Here is a 14,787-nt window from a genome sequence, read left to right on the forward strand (position 1 = left end):
CTTCATCTTCTCTCAAGAGAGTTTGCAGAACTTTCAGAAACTAATCTCCTACAAAAAACAAAGTCCCACATGTGTGTCAACTTAGTACCATATACCATATGTTTAAGTTATGGGAGCTGTGTCTGAGCTACAATGAAACTTCAACCAATTTTCTTCACTTCTTGAAAAATTGATGTTGGCTAAAAGGAAGGATTTAGGAAAAATGGCTCACATTATGAAAATAATGAAAACCATTCCATGTAAATGAGTTGCCCCAGGAACTGATGATGGCTGGCAGGCAATGTAGATCCATACAGTCTCACAAACCAATATTAGGATACAGAAAAGAATCTTGTGCTAAAGGCTGATCTGTGTACTGCAAGTATGGACGCAACTCAGCCAGGTGTAAAGTCAAGAGAAGAAGAGACAGCGAGAGAAAAGTTTGCTATTGATAGTACTAGTATCTCCTGTTTTGAAGACAGGAGTCAAGTTTATATGCTGTGTGTGTATGTATATTCAATAAACAAAAAACTCTGCATATGATAGCCTGCTTCCCTCCAGATGTTTGAGAGTATAAGTCGTAGCATTCCTGACCATGAGACATACTGACTTGCAATGATGAGAGTTGTAGTCCAACACCTTTGGAGGGCACGAGGTTGGGGAAGGGCTCCTCTAAACAAAAAAAGAGAAGTAGGTGACTCTAAGTTGTTCGTCATCAGTTTTCCACAACCCCACAGTCACCTCTGCATATCCTATTCTCCATCCTGTCCTCATGGTTTATCTGCTTTGGGAGAATGAGAATTTCACTGGTACTTTCTGCCTCCTTAGGGAGGATGTGGCGTTAAGGCTTGTGAGCCTTAACCTCCCAATTTCCCTGCTTTTTGGTGCTTGGTTGAAAACTAACTGTACAGCCGTAACGTTGTTTTGTAAACCGTAGGTTTTTTGTTTACTGAATTTCATGGCTTTGTGTAACAGATGACCAGATATCTTTTAAATCTCAGACATGCCTATTACATATGACTTAGAAGTCACATGTAATACGCACATCAGAGATTTAAATGAATTTTAAAATACTGCTTCCAAAAATTGCATTTGCCTTTTATGCTGCAACCTTACACTGTTAGCTCACATTGAGAAATCCATCCAAAGGATTACCTTCTTTCCACCTGGCTATCCCAAAGCACATATCCCATATGACTTGGCTGTACTTTGGGATAGGCAGGTGGAAAGAAGGTAATCCTTTGGATGGATTTCTCAATGTGAGCTAACTGTGTAAGGTTGCAGCATAAAAGGCAAATGCAGTTTTTGGAAGCAGTATCTCTATTTTTATAAACTGAAGATGCACAACTGTGCATCAGCAAAGTAAAGGATAAAAAGTATTGCACAGTTTCATGTGTGTGTATAAGGGGGATGGTTTGAGGGGGGAATTTTTTTAAAAATCCTAAAAATCAAGGGATGAAGGGCTCTGATTCCAACTTGGCATGGCTAAATCCCTACTTAAGAGCTACCAGAGTGCCAAGTTTCATGTCTTTACCTTTAAAAATGACAGAGTTATAAGCATTTTGGTTTCCCATAGGCTATAATAGGGTGGGTATCCGAAAACGGAATGGTTCTCCAATGGGTAATCCAACGGGGTGGAACAAGGGAGCTGCACCAGAAATCAGTGAAGAATAACCTCATTGGAGCACTGCTACAATTTTAGGAGTGGAGCAGACCTACTTTGCACAGTTTTCAGCATCAGCAGTAGTATATATCACAGCAATCCCAGCTGCTGGTAAGAAAATGTGTTAATTAAAAAAAAAGTGGGAGGAGTAGAGCACCTTGGCAAATGCCAAGAAAAATGTCTCAGGTGCATTGGTGCTCATGGTAACCATGTTGCGTACCCTTTTCTAAAATAACTAAAGTCTGACAATTGTTCTGATATAATCTATGTTAGTGATTGTGAGGACAGAATCAGCAGATTTCACTTATTCTAGATTGGTTAACTTGGAATACATTCCAAGAGAATACTTTGAATGAGCTGGTAAACTAGCTGCCTTAGAAATAAATTGCCTTAGAAATAAATAATCTACGAGTAATAAATAATGATAACAATAATACCATCTCCAGGAATTTCATATTGGCAGAGAAGGAAGTTAAGGGAGGAAGAAAAGGTAGTGTTGTAACCTGTAATTGTCCAGAACTGATAAACTGGCGGCCACCTCAGAATGTAAGAGTCCCTATGGACACCAGGTTCCACACAGTCGTCTCCTGAAGGCCAGGCAGTAGGAGGTCATGTCCCATCAGTGTACTCCAGAACCTGTCATAACCCATCAGAGAAATGCTCATTTCTACCCACGCAAACACCAAAGGTCATGGGAAACCGGCAAGAACAAAGAAAAGCACAGATGTGAGGAGCGAGCAAGGACAGGAAGGAGCAGGCACTATCTCAAGCAAACAGAAGGTGGAAACATGGCTGGAGGTAGGCCTCATTCTAGCGTTGTTCCACCCATCGATTGTCCCTGCCTTCTGTTTCCCTTTGTGATGCTGATGTCTGTCTCCCATGATGGATCCCATACAACATTAACAGCTGTTAGCCTCAGATAACAGTGTTCAGGGGCAGACCCATGAAGCAGAGACTTCAGGTCTACTAAACGTCAGCTTTTGTGCTACACTGGCACTTGGCATGACTGAGAAATCCATGCGCTGCTTCTCTTACTTAGGGCATAAAGCAGCAGTTGAGACCAACTGCCTCAGAACCATGGAATTCTAAGGGAAGTCCCTCCTCAGTCCCACATCAACATGGAGGTCATTTAGCAGCAGGACATCATCTTCCCTTCCCCCAAGCCAGCCAAAGCACTTGGCTCAGCAGAAACACCTTGCGCGGCCAGGCCCTTTGACAGGCCCTTATGGAATGCCAAGCCAATGGTCCTTAACCGTTTACCATGGGATTCACCAAGAGGATTGTGATGTGGACTTGCATTTCTTTTTCTCCATCTCCTTTATTTAGACAGACTGGGATTCCCATCAAGACACGAGTGAAGACAAAGGAAACGTTTTACTTGGTTTGGAGTACAATAGAAATTTGCTCTTCCCTTCTCCCCCAGCCCCTTTCCTGAGAGAGGCTGGAGAAATGGTCTGGGTCAATGGGGATAATGGGCAAAGGGGAAGATCAGTGGTCTCTAATCAGGAGGGTCTCTGAAAAACTGGCAAGGGGATAGAAATGGAGCTGTTTTGCTGGACCCCAATCCCCCTATTTCAGCCTTCCCCAGCTCAGGCCCTCTAGATGTGTTGAACTGCAAATGTCAGCATTCTCAGCCAGCATGGGAATGGCTGTGGATGATGGGAGTTATAGTCTAACACATCTGGAGGCGGGCAGATTGGGCAAAGGAATTAATCACTTTGGAGGCTCAGGTTGCAATCCTGTGCACATATACCTACGTGTAAGCACCACTGACCACAAGGGGATTTATCTCTGAGTGAATGTGCATCACTTTCCTTGTCAAGCATAATTGTCTCCTGGTTGCATGAATGGTGTCACCTTTAGTTTGGCCCTTATTCTTGGTTGCATAGGAAGCCAGTTATTTTCCACCTTTTTCTAGGGCAACAGTTTCGTGTTTTGTTTTTAAATCTCTGAAAAAACATGGATACTACTCCTGGTAGCATGTTGATCTATGAGTGGCACCACCTAAGGCATGGAGACCTTTCCCTTTTCAGACCTGAACACTTGGCCTGCGGTTTAAAATCAGATCAGTCTGAGAGAAGTACTTCATTATTTTAGATATTGAGTTGCCGTGTTAATTATGTAACAAGGGGACTCGATGCACATGACCCAACCAGAATGTGGAAATGCCACACTGCCTGGAGGCTCCTTTCTAGAGACACACAGCCTTTTGTGCATTTGCTTGACAAACAAACGCGGTGAATTTTTCCATGTTGTTTCAAGTCCCTTCTCCCAAAAAACCATGATGATTGTAATAGAATGGAATACATTTTAAGTACTGCATTTTTGAGCACCCACCATGTATTTTGGGAGACTTTGTTTTGTTATTTACTTGAAGCATTTTTGTCCTGTTCTTTCATCCTTCCCCCTCAAAAAGGCTGTCAGAGCTATTTACAAAAACAATAAGACAGCCCCTGCCTTTACCATTACAATCTAAAAGACATGGCACAAGAGGAAAAGGAATTGGGAGGGAAGAGGAAAAAGCAAAACTCAAGCAGCAGTGATTAGTTACAAAACCAAAAATGTAACATTCCTCATTATCCTTTCCAGGGTAGTTAATGGTAGTTGGACCTTTGTGGGTAGAGGTTGTCCAGTTGGAGCAGGCTCTTTTGTTTCCTTAGCTTGCACTGTTCACTCTTTTATTCCTTCCCATAGGGTAGTTTATGGTAGTTGGCCCTGGAGGGAAGTGCAGTGATTTTCTCTCTGTAGTGACTGTGTGTGTGTGTGTGTGTGTGTGTGAGAGAGAGAGAGAGAGAGAGAGAGAGAGAGAGAGAGAGAGAGAGAGAGAGAACTGAATCTGGAAGTGGTGCTCGGAGTGTTCCATTCATGTAGGACAATACATATTGAAACAATCATTTGATGCTGCTGGTGCTAGATGAAATGGCCTCTTAGGCCCATGATGGATATGCTCAGGCAACCACCATAGACTGAAAACTATCCAAAGAGCGGTGATGAGAATTAGCCTATCTCTTTATTGCGTCCACGCACCCTGTAATAATATCGTAAATGTGATTTTCTCTTTGCTTTTTAAAAAAACCCCACTAGCATCATCACCAGGTTGAGATAAAAAGAAAACTTGAAAACTCTGCCAGGAGGGAGCGTGTTCACAAGATCAAGGTGAGGATTTTCCATTTGCATGATACAGGAAACTTTGAAAACTTGTTCTGTGAATCTAGCTTTGTGTCCTAGGAATGAGAAGAATTGTGTTAGGACATATGTATTTAGTCAGACTCTGCAAACCAGCGGAAAGGCAACCTGGTGCTATCCAGATGTTTTGAACTACAACTTTTACAATTGCTGAGCATTGGCGATGCTAGCTGGGTCTGATGGGAGGCATTGTCCAAAATTATCTGCACGGCACTAGCTTGAATAGTCTTGGACCAGATCTACACCAATCAGGATATACCACTTCGAAAACAGCATGAAAACAATATATATAATGTGTCCTGGGCCCGAACAGCTGTGAAAACCATTATAAACCATTTTAAAGCAGTAGTGCAGATCCCTTGCTGTAAGCTGTTACTTTTACTCATATACAGTTATTGCACAGCTATTACTTCCATCTCTCTCTCTCTCTCTCTCTCTCTCTCTTTCATTCTGTTCTTAATCCAAATTTGGCTATATTGTGTCACTGTTTATTGCTCAGTTCTTACTTTCTTTTTTACTAGTACCTCAAGACTTCATTGCTAGTCTAGGTTCACTTCTGAGGTTTGAAAATATTGGTTTAATTGCCCAGTGAAGTTATTCTCGACAAGTTTCCTCAAACAGCAGAGTTAGAGGGAGCATCTTCCGTTCCTAACAGGGCCTCTTTCTCAGTCATCTCACTTTTCCCTTCATCTAGGTGGAACGATCAAGAAGGGCAGCCGAAGAGACCAATCACCTGCTTTCCCCACACCCACCCACTGCGCCAAGAAATCGCTTTGGGCGCCGCAAATTAGGTAACAGAGGACACTCAGGTCATCTGGTGAGTATATAATGAGGACCTGTAGGCCAAACGTTATCTGGTTATAGCTCTGTCTTACCTCAAGCTTCCCAATTATACCACCATGGGCCTCAGCCCTATTTGAATCAGAATGAAAGCTTAGCCTCCCAATTTTGTGGCATTGGGAGACGGGCATACCTCTTTATCGACCAGTCACATTGTTATCCCATCCTTCCTCCAAAGAGCTCAAGGTATCAGACACATCTATCTTATTTTATCCTCACAGTGACCCTGTGAAGTAGATCGGGCTGAACATGGAGTTTGAGGCTAAATGGGGATTTGAATGTAGGGTTTCACTGGTTGAAGTCCAGCACTCCTGCAGGGCCGGCCCTATCATTAGGCAGAGTCCGGCAGCAGATGCTGGTGTTTGTATGTGTATGGGGTGGGATAGTAGTGGCAGTTCTCCAGTCATTCATCCTGAGTCCCCCATCTATTTCCCTCTGTTGGAGGACATGTCACACAGTGTGACCTGTCCCCCACTAAGCTAACCTGCTGCCTTCAGGTGTGGTAGAGGTTGCTCTTCTGTCACCACTGTTGAAGTAAGATTCAACTGCCAATGCAGTTGGTGTCTGTATGGAGTGTGTGTGTGTTTGTGTTTGTGTGTATGTCTGGGGTAGGGGTGGGAGAGCATCTTGTCCATTGCCTCAGGAAGCAAAATGTTTTGGGCCGCCTCTACACTAGCCTTTACACCACGCTGCTTCCCTGGCAGTACAACCTACTGGCTCTCTGTGCATGTCTACTCAGAAGCAAGATTTCTGACAGGCCCCGGGGCAAAATCCAGCCTGTGTCAGGGCCCAGCTTCAGCACTGCAATGGGCCTTGTAGATTATCGCCAGGATTTGATTAGGAGTAGTCTAGAAGGGTTTGGGCCTATTCAGCAAGGCCCCTGGCCAAACTGGGCATCACTGCTCAGCCCTCCAGCGATGACGCTTCAACCTGGGTGGCCCTTCTGCAAACCTCATTCCCACTCCTGTAAGGTACTCAGGGAGAGTTTCCAGCCTCCCTCCTTGTCAAGGCCGACTCCGCAAATGGATGCAGAGAGTAGAGCGACTTCCCCCTGCTCTGAGAACACTGTCAGAGATAAGTTCACACAAATTCTGACAGTCCACAGGCTGAATATAGGCCCAAACCCCTTTAGACTATTTCTAATCAAATCCTGTCTATAACCTACAAGGCCCACTACAGTGCTGAAGCTGGGCCCTGAGAGCCTGGTTTCAATCCGGCCCTGCAGGGATCCCTGCATAGCCATGTGCCTTTCCCCTGGCTCTATCCCCGGCTGCTCCCTGATCATTTGGTGGTTTCCCAGCTTTTGAGCCGTTCTTTTCCCTCATCCTAAGAGGCTGAAATGTCTCTCCTAAGGCTTCGTTTCTGATAGGTATTTTTGCCCTGCCCACCACTGGAATGCGGCCCCCTGAGACCTTCTCTGAGGTGAAATTTGATCCTCAGACTGACAAAGGTTCAACTCCCCAGCTTTAAAGTATAAAAATAACTTGATGCTCTTGCTGTGGAATGTATTATTTATTTATCTTTAAAAAACAAAAAAGCTGCTTTGTTCCACAGATAATCTCTTATACAAACATCCTCTGCATAATTTCCCCATATTAGATCTGCCTGAGTACAGTACTGACAAGAGAGCATACAGAGCACCTGGTCTGATTCTGTGAACTGTTACACATCATTCCTGTTTAGTTTGAATGAATATACTTTACTGTGTGCAGGACCTTGGCCTAGCCATTTTGAAAGAAAGAAAGAAAAACCAAATCGCACACATGGAGTGACATTTAGGCTTCCGAAACGTGCTTGGCCGCATGCTCTTAAGTGTTCCCTCCCCCCCCCCCCGTTTATTTAAATTGTCCAGGCTTCCTATCCTCGACCAAGCACTGCACCAGGAAACATACAGCATCCTCTCCGGCTGCAGCCACTTTACAGCAACGCCACGACAGAATCCGCACCCAAGGCCGCTTCGAGGTCCAGACCCAAGTTCCTCACCCTTGAAAAAGATCATCACTTGGCCAGTGGGGTTAGACTTTGTTCTTTTATACAAGCCCTGTAATAGAAAGAAGGATTAGAAAATTGTTCAGTACCTTCAAACATAACAATACACCTTTTCTGGATAGCAGAAAGCAAACAGCTTGCTGTCGAGTGACTTTCCGTTAATGTCTAGGGAGGGTGTTTATTTAGATGAGTCTGTTTGATGGGTGACATTGTCCTTTGTCAACTCTGTGTCAGCCTCTGCCTTTGCAGGCGTTGTCATTGGACTGGTGAGTGGGTGGCTGTAATCAAGTTTAACTCACTGCTCAGATACTTCTAGGTGAAACGCTTTAATGCTAGAGTTTTGCCAATTAAAATGGCATTCTTGGTCTCTGTCAGGACAGTGCATGAAGTTTTAGAAGCCCTTTCTCCTTATCTCCAGCATTTCTGATAGAAATTAGAAATGGGAGATGCAGTGAGAATTCAAAGCAAGGATTCTTATGTGAGGCAGCCTGGCTCAAATTCTTACGAGAGTAATTAAGGCAGGCATGTACCATGCTTTGATTCTGTTCACACCTTGAACCCTCACCAACTGCTGCTCTGTCCCCTTCCACAAGGCAAAACAAAGCAAAACACCACCGTTTGTCTCTGACTCCTAGCAACTTCTCTTGGCCCAGCTGGTAATACTAATGGTGCCCAAAGTGGTTGGTTTTGCAACCTACAATACCCAAATTTAGCAAAGTGACATGATAATTTTCTTATTTTCTGAAGTGTATCATGTGTTTTTTTGCCATTTTGCATAATTTCTTCTGCTTTTGCTGGTCATGGGGAGGAGTGAGAAGTTATGTGAGAGGCTGCGAAACCTACCTCTCTTGCAAATGAAATCTTGTTTGGCAATCCCTCTGGCTCCTGAAATTTCACCAAGGTTGTCATGTATTTCAAACGTGGGCTAGGCACTTGTTTTATAAAAAAAACATGAAAGCAAAAAATTCTCAGCACAGCTGAATTTTGTGTCCACTACTGTATCCTGAACGTGTGCAGTGTCACAGCATACCAGCGTGCCGATGACTTTGGCTGCCTGACACTTTCCAATCAACCTTCTTAGCTCAGATACTTGCTTCTTGTCCAGCTTTTGTTGGATGCAACTTGAGGAATAGGGGAACAAAATACCAAGACATCACCGTTGGAACGTCGCAATTTCCCCAAATACTTGTTTAAAACATTATGTCACATTATATGTCGCAGCATCACTCTTACAACTGACTGAATCTTGGAAGCTGATCTTCCATTTAATCCAAGACTGGGGAACCTGTGGCTCTCCAGATGTTGTTGGACTCCAACTCCCATCAGCATGGCCAGTAGTTGGCGATGATGGGAGTTGTAGTCCAACAACATCTGGAGGGCCACTGGTTCCAGAGCTCTGCTATAAGGCCATCTCATCAAGTACTTTAGAATGTCAGAAATACACTGTTGGGTCATGCCAAAGGCCCATCTACATCAACATCCTGTTTCCCATAGGAGCTTGCTCCCAGGAAACAGAGCAACTGGTATTTACACCATTTCTAAACATGGAGGTTTAATTTGGCTGTCATGGCTAATAGCCATTGATCTATCCCTCATGAATTTGTCTAATCCCCCCCCCCCCATTTAAGCCATCTAAGCCAGTAGCCCTCAGCACATCTTTGGTAGTGAATTCTATAAATCGATTGGGCACTGTGTGAAGTAGTACTTCCTTTTGTCTGTCCTGAATCTTAACTGCCAGTCAATTCCATTGATTTTGCACCTTCCTGGTAATTGTCTCCGTCACCGAGTTGCCATGATCTGACATGTGATTAGTCAGATTCATGGCTGGAATGTAGATTAGATGGTCACTAGTATATTTATAACCACTAGACTGAGGGTGTTTTGCACATGCTAGGCGGCAAAAGTGCTCACTGGAGCAACACCATTCCCTCCAGGAAACGGTGTCCAGGGGAGATAGGGGCTAGAACTACATTAGTGTGTTTTGTCAGTATTGAAATGCAGTGATAACTGTTGGGCCACATTAAGCATTCCATATGCTGCTTTTCTAGCATTATTTCCAGCACTTATTCTGTATTAGCCAAAATACTGCAATAGATGTCATTGTGTGTGCTACGAGGTATAAATGTTCAAGAGGATATAGCCGCTCTATGATGGGATCGTATCAATATGACGCAAGGTATAGATCTGGCCAGGACTATAAACACATGGCGTCATTGGGTAATGCTGTTTGGCATATGCCCATTCCAAATTTACAAACATATGTCTCCCCTTCACATGCTGTTCACTGTGGCAAAGACTGCCATACGCATCGCAAATATGTTTGCCACATGAAGTGTATGACACCTCCCCACAGACATTGCCTCATAAAAGCAAAGGACGTGTATGCAGACAAAAGTAAATGTTAGGGAACAGTCAATATCAGTGAAAGCTTAGACTCAGAGATGGTTTGTGGAGCATTTTGGATGTTTTTTTTCAGGTTTATGAGGACAATATGACACATTGGACTAAGCAGGGCCGGTTCCCAGGATTACCCCCTGCCCGGTGGGCTCCTTCCTGTATTGATTAATCATGTTTGGGCTTCCTTGGCAGCAGTGCTCCCAGGAGGGGCAGCACCATTCACATTTCCCACAGTGCTCCAGAGTAACACAACTTTGGGGGCATTATAAATGGCACTAGCCCCAGCCAACTGGTGGTGCTAGGAGTGTTGGGCTGAAAAGGGATTTAAAGTGTGGGGCTGGGTGGGCAGGGCAGGTTCAGCACAGCAGTAGGTCCTAACAGCTTCCTGCAGATGTCAGGTGCTGGCACTTGTTTTGGGACTAAATTAAGGCCACATATATGCAACATCACTCTTAGTTTCTCCAGATGTATTAATCTAAACTACTTTAAAAACAACAATAACAGCAATAGCAAACACTAATCTAACTTATTAATCTTGTTCCACCCATGAGCCACCCTTTTAGCATTCATTAAGAGCCTTAGTTATGAATTACAAAAGCTAGCTAAATGTTGCTAAGGAGTAAAGAATCTGTGCTGCGAATCTGTATGGAAAATGAGAAATTAGCAAGCAGATCTAGATTTTTTAAATAAATAAATAAATAAATAAATAAATACTCCCACCACAACCACAATTGAAACACAGATCCTTTTCAGATGACACGAAAGCTATGTTGGTTAAACATTTTGAGCTAACATTATGGCTTAGCATGCCATTTGAACCATAACTTGGGGGTCGTGTGAACCATTCCTAACCACGGTGGCAACATAACCCTGGTTTAAACACGCTCATTAACCATTTGCTGCAAAAGGGTTAACAGCCTAACCATGGCTTTGTGTATTGTCTGAACAGGCCCACAGTTATTGGAAAATTCTTACCAAAAGGCACCATCAACTGCTGCTGTTAAGAGCATAATGATGAACTAAGTATGAATATTAACTGTTGTTGAAATTTTCAGGGAGACAAAGGGGTGTTGAACACTATGCATTCAATGGATTATTCAACTGGAATATCCCCATACCGACTTCCCATCATTAACAATTACGTGACACCCATTCCACCGCTGCCGCCACCCAAAAATGACCACATCAACGCAATGAAAGGTGGGACATCAAGAGGTCGACGGTTTCGCCCGACAACGGCACCAAATGGCTTGGAACAATTGTTAATGAGGGTAATAGATCTTTTCCCTCCCAGCATCTTGGTTTGGTTTTGCTTTCTCCGTCCTCCATGGGTCATTTCATAATGCACTCTTCCATGAAGAAGCGCGGAAGTACTGCAAGTTTGGGTAGAAATGCCTCCCCTCATTCCTGCCTCCCTAAGGCCTAATCAATAGGATTCCTTTAAAGTCAAGATGACTCATCCAAATTCCTCCTTGGATAATTAAGGCAGCATTCATCATATCACACTGTGCTCCAGAATCTCATTTTTCAGTAGTATTAACCTCAATATTCTATTTCCTAAGCAAAACTTGGAGAATATAGATTGATACATCTAAAACTTGTAACTCTGGGAGAATGAATATCCCTTTGGGGAGTGTAATAGATCTCTGCTATTATCAGTTGGAGAAGATGTATTTAAATAGTTAAGATGAGATGCTGGAAGCACTATCAAAACAGCAACACACTGATATCCTAAGGTTTGATTCTTAGTAGGCAGAGCAATATATTTTATTTCCATTATGCTGAAGAACTGAGAGCAGTGCATGTTGCAGGCATATCGTTTGTCTATAGCTAAACAGGCCCCAGTTTAACATGCAAGAATGATGATTAAAGTCAGGGGCTATAAATGTGTCAAATGTGAAAAGGTTGGAGCGTCAGTCACAACCCTCCCTGTAATTCCTACTCTGCTGCCATTCAACTCGAGGTTTCCTTTCCCCCCAGGAACATGTGTAATGACCTATGTCAGGAAACATTTCAGTGTGTTGGCTATTTTGTACAGATTTTATGCTGAAGAGTTGAATATGGCCTTGGTATTACCATATAATCCAAAACTGAGAATGATAGATTTACAACAGGGCCAGCCCTACCATTAGACAGAGTGAGGTGGTTGCCTCAGGCGGCAGATTTTAGGTGATGCAAAAAGGCAGCAAATAATTAGTTATTCATTTATTATTGTTGCATTTTTCTGCCAGGGATGGGGAGAGGTGTTTGTGGGATTTTCTGCCTGAGGTGCCAAAATAAGTTGACTAACCTTGAGTATGATGCACTTTGACTTGGGGACTGATGGTGCCATCATTTGCTGCACTGCCTCAGGCAGCAAAATGCCTTGGGCCAGCCTGCAGACAAACAGGCAGATCCCCCCCCCCCAAATTTCCATGTATTTCAGTTACTTAGGAACATAGGGCAGTATCCAACTGTGCCATTATGCTAGCTTAAATGATGTTGTGCTCACGGAAACTAGGGCAGGATCTACACTACTGCTCTGAAGCGCTTTATAAAAGTTTTGACAACTGTTGGGACACAGGACACACTCCATATACAGTTGTCAAAACTGTTATAAAGCACTTTAAAGCAGTAGTGTAGATCCAGCCTAGGTTCTGAACCATGCACAAGAGGAGAATCCAACTGAATATACATTGGCACAAGCATGGTTGTGAAACCAGTTGTGCAACCAGTTGTGCAAGTATAATGTACAATAGAAAGATTCAGCGGATCTCTGCTAGCCCTATTTGAGTTTGCCGAATGACACCGTTGGATATTGCCCATAGGAAGCTGTCTTATACCCAGGCCACAGCTAGACCTCAGGTTTATCCTGGGATCATCCAGGGTTCGCCCCTGCCTGAGCACTGGATCCCCTGTGTGTCACCTAGATGAACAGGTTTGACCCCTGGACGATCCAGGGATAAACCTTAGGTCTAGCTATGGCTCCAGTCCGATGATTGGTCCATCTAGCTCAGTATTGTTTACACTGATAGGCAGCAGCTTTCATCAGTGCCAGGCAGGGTCTTCAGATGCCAGGGTCGAACTGGGGACCTTTTGCATGAAAACATAAGAGCTTGGCTGTATCAGACCAAAGGCCTATCTAGTCTAGCATCCTGTCTCCTACAGCAGCCAACCCAGATGCCTATGAGAAGCCCACAAGCAGGGCATTAGGACAATAATGCTGTCTCATTATTGTTCCCCTGTGACCAGTATTAAGAGACATGATACCTCTGATCCTGGAGGGAGCATATAGACATTGTGACTAGTTGCCCTTTGTAGTCTCATCTTCCATGGATTTTGTCTTATCTCCTTTTAAAGCCATTCAAGTTGTTGGCCATCGGTACATCTTGTGGCAACAAATTCCAAACGGTGTGCTATGTGGGGAAAAAATGCTTCCTTTAACCTGTCCTGAGTCTCCCACCATTCAGCCTCATTAGATGACCCAGAGTTTTAGTAATGTGAGGGAGAAAAACATTTTCCATCCAATTTTTCCATATCAAGCCTAATTTTATAAAGCTCTATCATGTCCACTCTTACTTGGCTTTTTTTCTAAACTAAAAAGCTTCAAACATTTTAATCTTTCCTTATAGAGGAGTTGCTTCTGCCCCTTGTAATTTTGATTGCTCTTTCCTGCAATTTCCCCTGTTTTACAGTATCTGTATCTAGTATTCCAAGTATGTTCACACCATAGATTTGTATAAGGGCAGTATAATGCTGGCAGTTTTTTTTTTTATTTGTACATAACCATGATGACATCACTAGTTTTACTCATGGATCCCTTTCCCAAAGATCCATAGCACAGAATTCACTTTTTTTCACAAGCGTGTGCGCTACTGCAGAGAAAATGCAGCCAACATCAGCCCAGGCTGGTTGAATATGGTCCTGTCATTGGACCCTTTCCATGGTGTGCATAAGGAACAGATGGTAAGATGGTGAGTAGGGTGTAGGTGATTGCTTTGGATTTAGCAGAGCCGTTGCCTAGACCAAGTTGCCAGTTATTCATCATTTTCATCATTACGCCAGTCCTTTTCCAGCTTCATTGGCTGCCAGTCCAGGTCCGGGCCCAATTCAAAGTGCTGGTATTGACATTTAAAGCCCTAAATGGTTTGGGGCCAGGTTATCTGAAGGAACGCCTCCTCCCATATGTACCTACCCGGACCTTAAGATCATCTACAGGGGCCCTTCTCCGTGAGCCCCTGCCAAAGGAAGTGAGGCAGGTGGCTATTAGGAGGAGGGCTTTCTCCACTGTGGCACCCCGGTTGTGGAACGAGCTCCCCAGAGAGGTTCGCCTGGCGCCTACACTGTACTCCTTTCGTCGCCAGCTGAAGACCTTTTTATTCACTCAGTATTTTAACACTTAATTTTAACTTAAATTTAAATTTTACTGTTTTAACTCTGTATTTTAATCTTATAATCAACTTTGCTGTGTGGTTTTATCCTGGTTGCGCTTTTTATACTGTATTTCGTAATTGTGTTTTTAACCTGTTGGATGTTTTTTGTGGTTTTAATTTTTGTGAACCGCCCAGAGAGCTTCGGCTATTGGGCGGTATAAAAAAGTAATAAATAAATAAATAAATAAATAAAAATAAAATAAATTTTCCATTCAGAGCCTTTTTTGGCTGAATGGCAGCATAAAAATCCTTAAATAAATAAAATAAAATCTTGTTGCATGTTCAGTAGGTATTTGCTGAATGCCAGCAACACAAAATCGA

General features: G+C 43.4%; 1 protein-coding gene across 1 annotated transcript in view; it reads left to right on the forward strand.

Annotated features, from left to right (window-relative positions):
- ERICH3 (glutamate rich 3) overlaps window positions 1-14,787 on the forward strand; it is a 75,418-nt gene that overhangs the window by 18,999 nt on the left and 41,632 nt on the right. Inside the window, exons 4-7 of the mRNA XM_063134153.1 lie at window positions 4,727-4,798; window positions 5,523-5,645; window positions 7,521-7,682; window positions 11,110-11,325. Of these exons, the coding sequence (XP_062990223.1) occupies window positions 4,727-4,798; window positions 5,523-5,645; window positions 7,521-7,682; window positions 11,110-11,325 (573 nt within the window). The remainder of the gene's footprint in view (window positions 1-4,726; window positions 4,799-5,522; window positions 5,646-7,520; window positions 7,683-11,109; window positions 11,326-14,787) is intronic.

The sequence above is a fragment of the Elgaria multicarinata genome, chromosome 1, assembly GCF_023053635.1.
Source record: "Elgaria multicarinata webbii isolate HBS135686 ecotype San Diego chromosome 1, rElgMul1.1.pri, whole genome shotgun sequence".
Classification (NCBI taxonomy): Eukaryota; Metazoa; Chordata; class Lepidosauria; order Squamata; family Anguidae; genus Elgaria; species Elgaria multicarinata.